General features: G+C 48.2%; 1 protein-coding gene across 1 annotated transcript; it reads right to left on the minus strand.

The window, feature by feature from the left end:
* Window positions 1-1,569: 1,569 nt before the first annotated feature.
* LOC120394705 (maestro heat-like repeat-containing protein family member 2B) lies at window positions 1,570-10,794 on the minus strand. The gene is made up of 9 exons (XM_039518903.1): window positions 10,760-10,794; window positions 9,757-9,868; window positions 7,893-8,039; window positions 6,537-6,719; window positions 5,309-5,464; window positions 4,673-4,807; window positions 4,370-4,472; window positions 2,810-2,875; window positions 1,570-1,982 (listed from the first exon to the last, which is right to left on the minus strand). The coding sequence occupies exons 2-9, from the start codon at window positions 9,796-9,798 to the stop codon at window positions 1,885-1,887; spliced, it is 930 nt and encodes a 309-aa protein (XP_039374837.1). The 5' UTR covers window positions 9,799-9,868; window positions 10,760-10,794; the 3' UTR covers window positions 1,570-1,884.
* Between the last annotated feature and the right edge of the window lie 709 nt (window positions 10,795-11,503).

The following is an 11,503-nucleotide window of genomic DNA, read 5'->3' on the forward strand; positions in this document are numbered from 1 at the left end:
CTTTTTGTAATTCTTCAGGGTAAAAAGATCCAGTAGCTGTCTCACCCTCGAAATCTTTTAATCAGTATATAGGTCTCTGGCTCCTGGTTAAGGCTTCATCCACTATAAATAGCTCATCAGTAAACGTCTGTTCATAACCTTTTTCAAAGGCTCCTTTGACTTTAGAATGTGAAGGATTAACATCAGCAGGTCTGGTACGTATAGTTCTGTGAAAGTTCCGGTTGTCACTCTTTATAAAGTGAGATAACACGTCTTAAAGACTCTGTTGTGTTTGGAGAACTGGTGCACATCTACCAGATCTGCCTGCCATTGCGCGTCCACATCTGAAACAATGGTCTTGTTTCTTTTAAAATGTATTTGAGCCAGTTTGTGTAAAGTGTAAACATCTGATCTGAAAGCTAAGCTGTTACCCGTCTTCTATTTAAAAAGCTTTACTGTGCTTTTTGGCCACTCAAAAAAGAGGATTCCCCCACCAAAGCTCCCAGCTTCCCTGGGGATGTAATATATTTTCATTAACAGAGCTGTCTGTGGAGACAGGACTGTTCCTGGTACCGTCTTTTACTAACGCAAGTATGGAGGGGATACAGTCATAGGGACACATTTAAATAAGTTTAATTAATTGCCTGGTTTAACACAACCTTTGACAGCCACTTGTAAAAATGGACGCCATGACCCCTACAACGAAAGACTCTGAGCTGGTTCATTCTTCTATTTTGTCCTTTTCCGGATTTTCCTCTTGAGATCGGCATCTCAGACTGGAGCAAAAACAGCTGATGCACGACAGGGCTACCGATGTGTAAGTTCTCAAAGGCCTCTTGAAAGGCATCGTCGAGCTGTTGAGAGATTTTCAGACAAAAAAAAAGTGTAAGCAACCCCCTGCTTGTTCTTAGATTTATGCAATGCCAAGTTGATTCCTAACCCCATTATACCCCCATGATCGACCATCGCTTCTTAATCATTCATTTACCTGAGCAACGTCTTTCCCGTTCACCTTGTCCACCAGTGACTTCCCCAAGCCATGATCATCTTCCCACTTTGGGGGGAGGGGGGTGTCGTCACACTCATCGGGGTTCTTCACGAGGGTTCGGGGTCGGGTCCCGAGGTATCTATCAATGGTCGAGTCAAAGGGCCCTCCTCGGAACTGTAACTGCTATAGCACTTTATCCATACAAGCCCAAAGGTCCTCGGGGCTAAAACAAAGTCTGAAGTTCTCAGGGGAATGGTAAAGGAGTCCATGTCTCCTCTCAGCCTTTCCACAATTCATAAAACACGTCTTCTTGGTAAGAGATGGCCTCCTCTGCCCAGCGCTGGGACTTATGAGGTGATGTGCTGCACTCTGGTTGGCAGAGGGCATTGGAAGGAGTTCTTAGAGGGGTCACATGACCCTCTTCTGGGAGGATCACCCCTTCCGAGAACCTACCCTGTTTTGGTCAACTCTCCTCTTGGGGCAGTCCTCTGCAGCTGAAACCCATCGCAACTGGTAAAGGGTGGTGAGAGGAGTTCCTAGAGGGGTCACATGAAGCACTTCCGGATGGGTCACTCCACCCCAGAATTCCCCCCAGTTGGTCAAATCTCCTCTTAGAGTGATCCCCAGTGGCTGAAACCCATCCTGATCGGTAGATGGCGGTGGGAGGAGTTCTTAAAGGGGGTCACACAAAGTACAGGTCACCTGCCCCGGAACTCCCCCTGATTGGTCAAGTCTTCTCTCGGGGCATTCCTATTGGGGCGAAACCCATCCTGATTGGTAGAGGAAAGTGGGAGGAGTTCTTAGAGGGGTCACATGACACATCTTGCTGCCGGGGTCAAGGGGTGAGGTTAACATTTGATTGATGATAGGGCCCTTATACCACTGGAGCGCCTTGTTCTGTTGGTCTCTGTTCTGCTTCATTCGCCAAGCGCTCGGCCAGGACAGATGTCACTTATGAGCTCAGTTGCCACCAGCTGGACAGTGGGACTTGGGTCTTTCTCTAGGACCTGGAGAGCTGAAATTACAGGAGGACATCACGTTAGTGAACAGACTGTCAAATCACAGCTAAGCGTGATCACAGAACCTTGAAGTACCTGAGCGGAATGATCACATGGAAAAATGTGAAACTGGGCTCAGTCCTTTTATTGAGGGTGGAAAATACATGAGAGATGAATAGGCCTCACTTTTCATATGGTCACCTGTGCCTGAAATAGCTGGAGACTTATTACTTCTGAATACCACACTACAGCAGCTCTCCAATACAAACAAAGCTTTAGGGTCCCCCATTGGGTCCCTTCCATGCTCCCAACTGTGGGGAGACCCTGACTCTACCAGAAAGTCATCCACTCCGCTGCAAATGGAAGAAGGTCCATTGTTTCAATAGCTTCCACTTTTCAGTTATTTTCCAGCTCTATTCAGGAGCCACTGCCTGAGCTCAACTAAACCTGGAATTTAACACAGGCCAGGTCCAAGCTGGTTTGCACATGATACAGGGCACCTACTGGAAGGAAAATTGCTGGTGGAAAATTTGGGGTAGCAGAAAGTGGCTACTTCTCACTTGGGGAGTCCACAGAGAGCCAATAAAGCCCAAAGTGTGGATAGCACTGGCTGGGGAGGGGGCATTGCCAGGACAACCAGGAGATGCACTGACTCATATCACACCTTCTGCAGCTTCCTCCTTCAGGGGAAATTAAGGCTGACTTTCTACTGGGCAAGAGTGAATTTGTCCTTCGATGTGTGGCTGATGCACTTTGCACAAGTGGTATCGGTTACTGCTACTTGTCAGCTAAATTCCTTTATAACTCATTAATGAGCAGGACTTCAGCTGTATTTATCACTTACACTTCAGCAGATGTGCCAGGTCCAGCCATTTCATACGCTGAGTGTCTGTGTGTTCCAGGATGATGCCTAAATACAAAATGTCAAATAAACAACAACAACAACAACAATAAAACCTTCCCTTGTTGAGGGCAAAGTGATATTAGCAGCCCTTAGACAGGTCTTTGGTGTCTCCTACTGTGGGCCTAAGGGTGAGCTGTGGGCAAGAGGATGCTAGAGCAGTTTAGAGTCCACACCAAAGAGAATGAGAGAGACATTTTTTAAAAAGAATGTTTACATAAAACCCATTTGCTTGAAACAGTCTGTGCTCCTCTTGCCACTGCACTCAGTTACTGGAGACGTACTAAGATAGCGTCTTCGTCTAGTGGTCTGAGCAAAGGACTGGGGCCAGGAATAAGCGAGTTCTAAGCAGGGATCTCACAAGGTGACTGATAGGTGAGCCCCAATGCCTGCCTGTCTCACATGGGTGTGCTAGGGAGAAGAGGGCACTGGGTCAAAGAGGAGGAACCTAATGCTTCCTTGACAAGGTGCTGTGGCCAGGAAGGTGAAACAGCAGGCGCTATGGGGAGGTGGGCTGCATGCCTCCCAGTGATGAAGTCGCAGTGAGGAGCACTGAACAGCACTGGGTAGGTCTGCACTTTGAGCTAGGGGTATCACTCCCAGTTCAATGGGACGGGCCCACACTAGCTCTGACAGCGCTAGCATTAGAATGTAGCTAAGGCAGCACAAGCCGTAGGAGGAGCAGCCACTGTGAGAACAGACTTTGGGGTTTGGATGGGATCATACTTGGGGTGGTTAAACCTCCTGCTGCTCCTGCCGTCACAGCTACTCTCTATTTTTAGCACACAGGGCTAGTGCGGGTGTGTCTCATTAAGCTGGGAATTATATCCCCAGCTCAAAGTGTAACCATGCCCTACGTGACAGTGTCCCAGCCGCTACTGCGAAATGACTGCACCGTGCTTCCCCTGCAACAATCCCGAAGCACTTTATAGCAACTAATGAATTCCTCCGACCACCATCCTAGAGAGGTAGGGACATTAACATCTCCATCTATGTCTGGGAAGCAGGGGCGGCTCTACAAATTTGGCCACCCCAAGCAATCATGCCCGGGAGGCGCCCCCGAGCCGCGGGAGCAGCGGACCTGCCGCGGGCATGACTGCGGAGGTTCCGCTGGTCGCGCGGCTCAGCTGGACCTCCCGCAGCCGCGGACGGTTCGCTGGTCCGGCGGCTCCGGTTGAGCTGCCGCAGTCATGCCTGCGGGAGGTTCAGCCGAGCCGCGGGACCAGCGAACCGTCCGCAGTCATGCCTGCGGCAGGTCCGGTCGTCCCGGGGCTCCGGTGGACCTCCCGCAGGCATGACTGCGGCTGGTCCACCGGCCCAGCCTGCCGCCCCCCTGGGAAATGGCCGCCCCAGGCGGGTGCTTGCCCCGCTGGGCTCTAGAGCCGCCCCTGCTGGGAAGCTGAGGCACAGAGAGATTAATGGCAGCTCAGTACTGCACAGTGGGAATTTTTTCTGTCTCCCTCAATGTGAATATCAAAAGGGACACTGGGCATCACCTCTCACCAGCTAAGTTGGCGGCAACTGCCCGGATCCCGTCCCAGCTGCTACTGAAGTACGCGATGGTGGTGCTGTACAAGTTCTCCAGCAGCTCTGCATTTTCTTTGGCCTAGAGGAAATCAGGGACACATGAGCTCTCTCTGGCTAGAAGTGCCCTTTGACTGCCAGCACATGCTTTTATGAACCACAGGTAAATAAGAGAATGAACAGGTGGCTGGGTAGAAGTGGAAAAAATGGGAATCTGGGGCAGATTTACATTTCCCATCACCCTCCAGTCAATAATCTCCTACAGTTCAACAGCTCACTCACAAGGTGTCTGCAAATGTCCACCTGGAGCTCTTCAGGCTTCAGCTCGGCTCTGCCACCAAGGTGCCTATTGATCGCATGTTGGAGTCTCTTCAGTCCCAAAAACGGGAAACAGAGGTGAAACGTAGCTCTGCATTCCTGAAAAAGAACATCACACCATTGAATTGTTCCCTACCGAGTGCTCTGTTCAATCAAAGGGAACTCATCTGCGTGACTGCTCATCTATTCCAGGACAAAAAGGGATTCATCTGGATGCGACTGGCAGAAACATGCAGGAATGACTAATAGAGGGGAGAGCTTCCACTGAAACCTGGAGGTAGCATCAATGTCTTTTGGGAACAGATATACCGATGAAAGCTGCTTCACCAGGCACAGCTGTGGTCTCTCCTCTGTTCTGGGGAGGCAGGGGCTTGGGGTGAAGAGTCAGACAGGAACAGAGCCCTGTAGGGGTCAGACCCATGACCTATCCTGGATTCTGATGAGGCAGCCATGGACCAACCTGGCTGGAACTGACTCAGCAGGAGGGCAATGAACTGAGGGGAGAATTTGGGTCTCCACAGCAGGCAGGAATAGCAGAGCTCCCCTGACATTGGGAGGAAGATTCCTTTGGCTTAGTAAATAAGTCACTGTTGGTCTTACCATTGAAACCTTGGGGCTTGGGTCTTGCAGGTGCAGCAGAAGTGTGACCCAGCTCTTTCGAACCTGCTCGGCGAAATAGGCCTTCCGTTTTTTCTTTGTCAACTGAGCCAGGATGCCAAATAGGACAAAGGCCACTGAGCGAAGAGCATCGTTCTCCTACAGCCAAGAAAGCCCCACAACTTGGTAAGTAAGGGACAATCCCATCACGCACCTCACACAGACGTCTCTTCTACACTAAAGTAGAGTGATTGCAACTACAGCTAGTCAGATAAACTTTAATTAACCAACTTTTTGTTTGAATTTTCTGATTCATGAAAATATTTTAGAGACAGTTCAATTTTGATGAAATTCCTCCAGAAGCCAGGCAGGGTCCTTAGAAACCTGCCTGGTGTCTTGCCAGTACACCCATCCAGCTCCTTGGCAGCCAGTCTAGCAGGCTGACTGGGATCATAGGCTTCCAGGCTCCCAGCTTTGGGGGGAAGGATAGCTCAGTGGTTTGAGTATTAGCCTGCTAAACCCAGGGTTGTGAGTTCAGTCCCTGGGGGGCCATTTTGGGAACTGGGATAAAAAGCTGGGGATTAGTCCTGCTTTGAGCAGAGGGTTGGACTAGATGACCTCCTGAGGTCCCTTCCAATTCTATGACCCTGGGAGTCCTAGCTCTCAAATTTGCAACTCCCTGGTACCTCTAGCTCCCAGAGTTTCCTGGGTTCCCAGCACCAGGATAGTCTGAGAGCAGACTGCCCCGGGCCAAGGCTTCCAACAGAGCTAGGTTGAGAATAGTAATTCTGTTTCACAAGGAGTTCTGAAGTTTGGAGAGAGGGGTTCCCACAAATAGGAACAAAACCAAAATTTGAAATTTCAAAATTCTCTGCAAAAGAGAATTATCATTCCAACCCTCTCACATAAAAACAGTAGAGAGCAGGCCCAACGCTCTCTATTGCACTCTGTAACCCCCTTTTCATGGTTATCTAGCTACCTAATCTAGTATTCAGACTTTCTTTGAGGTTCTCAGTGGCAATCAAGAAGAACAGAAGGGTGAGACTGTGGGAGCAGGGATGTCATCCCCATCCTCCTAATGTTCTCCTCCTCCGTAAAACACCTCCCTTCCCTGGGGCCTAAAATCTCTGCACTCTGACATGAGCAATGCCCAGGGAGTCCACATCACACATCGTAAATCGAGTCTAATCAAGATCGGTTGAACTGGGGTTGGAGAGTTCTGTTCACATACATCGTCAAAGTAGGTCCGGATCTGTTGGGTGAGGTCTTTGAAGGAAGAACCGATGTCCTTCTCTTTCAGCTCCTTCAGGACATTGGCCAGTGCTTTCATGCTCTCACCAATCACTTCAGCACTGAAAGTGTCATGTAAGGCCCTCATCAGTATGTCCAGAAGAAACTTCTTGTACTTTTTCACCTGTACAAACATACGACATTAAAGAATACTTATCACTGATCACACTTCTAAGAAGTTTTCTTTAGCAGTTATGAAGCTGTGGGAATTTCATCAACCCTCTCTCCCTCCAGAGACCTAGAGCTATATTTCAGACCAGGTGCTAGCTACAATGAGCCAAACTCGGTGCCATAATACACCTGCGTAATCCTATTATTAGATTTCTAGTTACTTAGATTCCAAGGCCAAAAGGGATCATTGTGATTATCCGGTCTGACCTCCTGCATAACATAGAACTTCTCCGAAATAGTCTCTGAACTCGAGTATATCTTCTAGAAAAACATCCAATCTTGATTTTAAAATTGCTAGTGACCGAAAATCCACCACAACTTTTGGTAAATTGTTCCAATGGTTAATTAAAATTACTATTAAAAATGTATGCCGTATTACCAGTCTGAATTAATCTAGCTTCCTTTTTCTCCATTGAATCTTGTTATACCATTGTTTGCTAATGTGAAGAATCCATTATCAAAATTTGTTCCCCATGTGAGTAGTTATAGACTGTCCTCTAGTCACTCCTTAACCTTCTCTTTGTAAAGATAAATAGATTGAGCTTCTTGAGTCTGTCACTAAAGGTATATTTTCCAATCCTTTGATAGTTCTTGTGACTCTTCTCTGAATCCTCTCTAATTTATCAGCATCCTTCTTGAATTGTGGACACCTGATCTGGACACAGCATTCCAGCAGCGCTCACATGAGTGCCGTATTCAGAGGGAAAATAACTTCTTTACTCTTCCTCAAGATTCCTCTGTTTATGCCTCCAGGGATCATTTCAGTCCTTTTGGCCACAACTTCACATTGGGAGCTTATGTTCAATTGATTATCTGCCATGGCTCAAGTTTTTTCTCAGCATCATTGTTTCCTGGGATAGAGTCTCCCATCCTGTAAGTATGGCCTGCATTTTTTGTTCCTAGATGTATACATTTACATATGGTTACATTAAAGTGCACATTGTTTACTTATGCCCAGTTTACCAAAGGATCCAGCTTGCTCTGTATTGACTGCAAAAAGGTTACTAGGGTATGGGAGAGAGCAGAATTTGGCCTAGTGCATTGTGTGCAGCCTCTGTAAACTTTGAACAATTATTTCCCTTGGTTTCTCTATTTATGTTGCATCCTATTCAGTAATCTCTCATACCTTCACAGGCGCCCCATCGACTATATTTCCCAGGCCTCTTACAGCCATCTGACGGACAATGCTGTTCCTATCCTGTGACCTTTCTTCCAAGATGTGCAAGACACTCTTAAGTAACTTTTTCTCCCTGAGCATGGGATCACTCATTAGCTGAAATAAAATCAACATGTCCATTAGCCCCAATATGATCCTTAAGATTGGGAATAGAATTTGAGCCGACATGGAATACACTAAAAACAACAAGGAGTCCTCCTATAGCCACAGTCTTGTGGATACAGACTAATATGGCTACCCCTCTGATACGTGGCACATAACACACTGTAACTTTATCATTCCACACAAATGAGAAATGTCTTAAACACATGCTGCTTTCCTTTTGGGCACTATAATAGGGATCGACTCACCTCTTGAGAGCCTCTTAGTGGCTGGGTCTGGTACCACAGTCCTTTTCTCACCCCTGGTGCACCCTGCCAGCTGACCTCAGTGAGTCTTCTGTGGCTCAGGCCTCTGGCTAAGTCCCAAAGTCCAAATGAACCCCTTCTGGGCTAGTCAAGAACAGTCCCATTGCCCTCACTAGGGTCTCCAACCCCAACTCTGGGTCCTTGAAATTCTGCCCTTTGTTCAAGTTCTCCGTAAGCATTGTCCCCTTCCTGGGGCTTATGCCACTGTAAGTGGTAGGGGAACCAGGGCCTGCCCACAACTCTGAGCTCCAAACCACGGACCCTGTAAACAGTAGCTAGGCACTGCTTGATTTCAGTTCATTGTTGCTTTTTCCTACCGGCCACTTTTAGCTTCACCCTCACCTCAAGGTTCAAGTTCTTAAGGACTCTCTTCCTGCAAACCCAACTTAAGCAAATGCTGCCAGAATCAAACTCTGGCAATCCCTGGAATTTCTGTTGCCAGAGAGCAGCACCCTATCTTGCCCCTCCAGTTCCTGGCAGGAACTGACCTGCTAAGGCCCTGCAGCTCCTTTTAGCTGAGCTTGATGGGCTCTGATAGGCTGCTTTCATGAGGCCTCTCTAGACAGACCCAGATTTGTGGCTCTTTTCCTGGGGCAGGGGGCAGTAGGACCATGGGGCCTCTTGTAAGGAGCCTCAAAGCCCAGGAACAGCCCATCCCAGGCACAGATTGATTGTTTTCCTTAGAACCAGATGAGCCCCTAAGATAGTTACTTAGTGTAAGTGTGAAATATGATGCAGATGTTAGAGGAGGGCTGTAGAAAGGGAGGATGGTCCAGAAGTTAACACACTTGCCTAGGACTTAGGAGACCCAGGTTCAATTTCCTGCTCCCTCAAAGACTTCCTGGGTGACCTTGGACAAATCACTTAGCCCTTCTATGCATCAGCTCCCTGCCTGTAAAATAGGAATAAGAGTGCTTCCCTACCTCCCAGGAGTGTTGTGGGGACACATACATACATAAATGAGTTTTGAGGTACTCAGATACAATAGTCATGAGAACCTAAGACAGATGTGAATGTATTTGTATGTTGCTTGTTTTATAGTATTAGGACACTAGGTTCATTCCGAAGATCTGCTGAGTGAAACCAAAACCAGGAGCTGTTGGTTAGTATCAGCACTGGGATTTGGCAGAAGAGGTCCAGTACTTCAAACTCTGTCTGTATCTCTCTCAGCCAGCACCTGTGGTTGTGTAGCTAGTATAGGCAATGGCAGCAATACAAATATCAGCGAGAGAATGACTCCGAAAGGTAGAATGAAGCTCCTTGTCAGGTTTCCATATAAAGGGGGACCCAGTCTACTATCTAAAATGACAGTTACTCCTATGAACTGAACTGTACAACTCCTTAAAAGAAAGGCAAACAGACAGTGGTCTAATGGTGAAACTGCTCTTCGGAGCCCTGTGTCTTACCTGGGCAAGGAAAGCTGTGCCGGTGACTCGGAAGTTTTCCATTGGGGAATTCACCCAGGGGAGGAGGCTCTGGATGATCTCAAGTGTTATTAATCCAAATCTTAGCAGAACACTGGAAGGCAAAAAACCGCTTATGGGGTCGATTGCACACTTCAAAAACTCAGCTGCTCTGAGCAGACAGCTCTGATATCTATGGGTGGGAGCTGTGTGTTTCCACCCAGGGCACCCCCCACGACCGGCGGGGGCACACGGCCCCTCCTGGTTTCCTACCTCAGCGTCGTCTTCCTGGACCGGGGAAGCCTGCTTGCTTCTCAGCCCTCCCAGGCTTCCCGCGCTAACAGCTGATTCACGGGAAGCAGGGTGGGAGGAGAAGCAAGAAGGAGCATTCATGGCAGGAGGTGGAGGCAGAGCTGAGGTGAGCCGGGCGGGCAGCAGGGAGCGCTTGTTAAATTTAAATGCCCTTTTAGAACCAGTTTGTCCCACTGGGAACGACCGGTTCTAAAAGGGCTTCTAAATTTAACAACCGGTTCGCGTGATCCGGTGCCAACTGGCTGCAGCTCACCCCTGTCTATGGCATGGAACCATGTGTTTGTAACCAGCTGAGACCTACAGTGGTTGTCTTCTCAGCAAGTCTGAAACATTTGTTGCTATTACGAAAGGGAACTTATATATAAAAAGAAGAACATTATTGGCATTAGCTGTCAATGAGAGCATTGTCTGGAAAAAGAGCCCTTGGGTCCAGAGCGTTAAAGCCATTTCAGAATTTAAAGCACTCCCTTGCGAAGTTTCACTCCCCTTTTTCCCGACAAAAGTACTTGGATCACATAGGCCCGTGTTCAGGTACTCTTACTCACGGAGAACAGTACCTTGTTCCAGTGGAACTACTCATGGAGTACGGTGGTACTCATGGGGAGTAAGTGTATCAGAATCAGGCCCCTAGTGAGGAAGGAGAAGAGAAAGAGTGGCTGCAGTATGACGATCCCACGCTGTGGTCTGCCATTACCTCACAAGGTGAAAGATGAGGCGTTCCAGGGTACTGAGGTGGGTGCGAGAGAGCTGATCAATGACAGAGTACACGCCTCGGATGGTCTCCTTCCTCTCCTGCAGGCCTGGAGAGAGCACACACAGTTACACATATTACAGGCAACTTCCCCATGGTGTCTTCTGCCATCTTTCCTTGTGAAGGTGGTGTGAATGGCCCAGTACAGGGGAGCTGTGCAGGAGGCTAGTGCACAGAGACAGGGATGACAACTCCCTCCTCTCCCTGCCTATACAAGCAGGCCCCCTTTGCAGGTCCCTCGGGTAGCAGTATCCTATGCAAAAAACATGAGCATAAGACACTGATTTCTTTTAAACAGATTCCAAAAGAGTTGGGAGCTGAATAATAACTATGTCTCCTGGGGCACGTCTATGCTGCACACTCTGCTCTGCTCACCATCAAAATCATATGCTACATACCACTCTAGCACGGGCAGAAATAGCAATGTAGATGGCGAGGCACTGCTTAGGTGAGTAAAGACATGCATGAAGGCTGTGGGGATATACCCTACACACACTGCTTAATTTGTAACGAAAGAGGTGCCGGGGCTCAAGCTTTTTTTTTTTTTTTTTTTTTTTAAACTTTCACACAGCAAGCCCAGTGGTACCAGGGCTCTGAACGGCAAAGGCTTTGACTACTATAACAGTGTAAGGGATTAGTTTGTGTCACAGTGCTGTCTGTGGCTACATGGCACAGTGAAAAGCAGGC

This window comes from Mauremys reevesii, unplaced genomic scaffold, assembly GCF_016161935.1.
Source record: "Mauremys reevesii isolate NIE-2019 unplaced genomic scaffold, ASM1616193v1 Contig74, whole genome shotgun sequence".
Classification (NCBI taxonomy): Eukaryota; Metazoa; Chordata; order Testudines; family Geoemydidae; genus Mauremys; species Mauremys reevesii.

Excerpts from the sequence above, each read along its gene's own strand:
- LOC120394705 (XM_039518903.1), bottom strand. The coding sequence starts at position 9,798 with ATGGAAAACTTCCGAGTCACCGGCACAGCTTTCCTTGCCCAG. Across the intron at positions 4,473-4,672 it reads TGGACATTTGCAGACACCTT|GCCAAAGAAAATGCAGAGCT; the intron begins GTGAGTGAGCTG and ends GATTTCCTCTAG. Across the intron at positions 2,876-4,369 it reads AGTTGCCGCCAACTTAGCTG|GCATCATCCTGGAACACACA; the intron begins GTGAGAGGTGAT and ends TTTTGTATTTAG.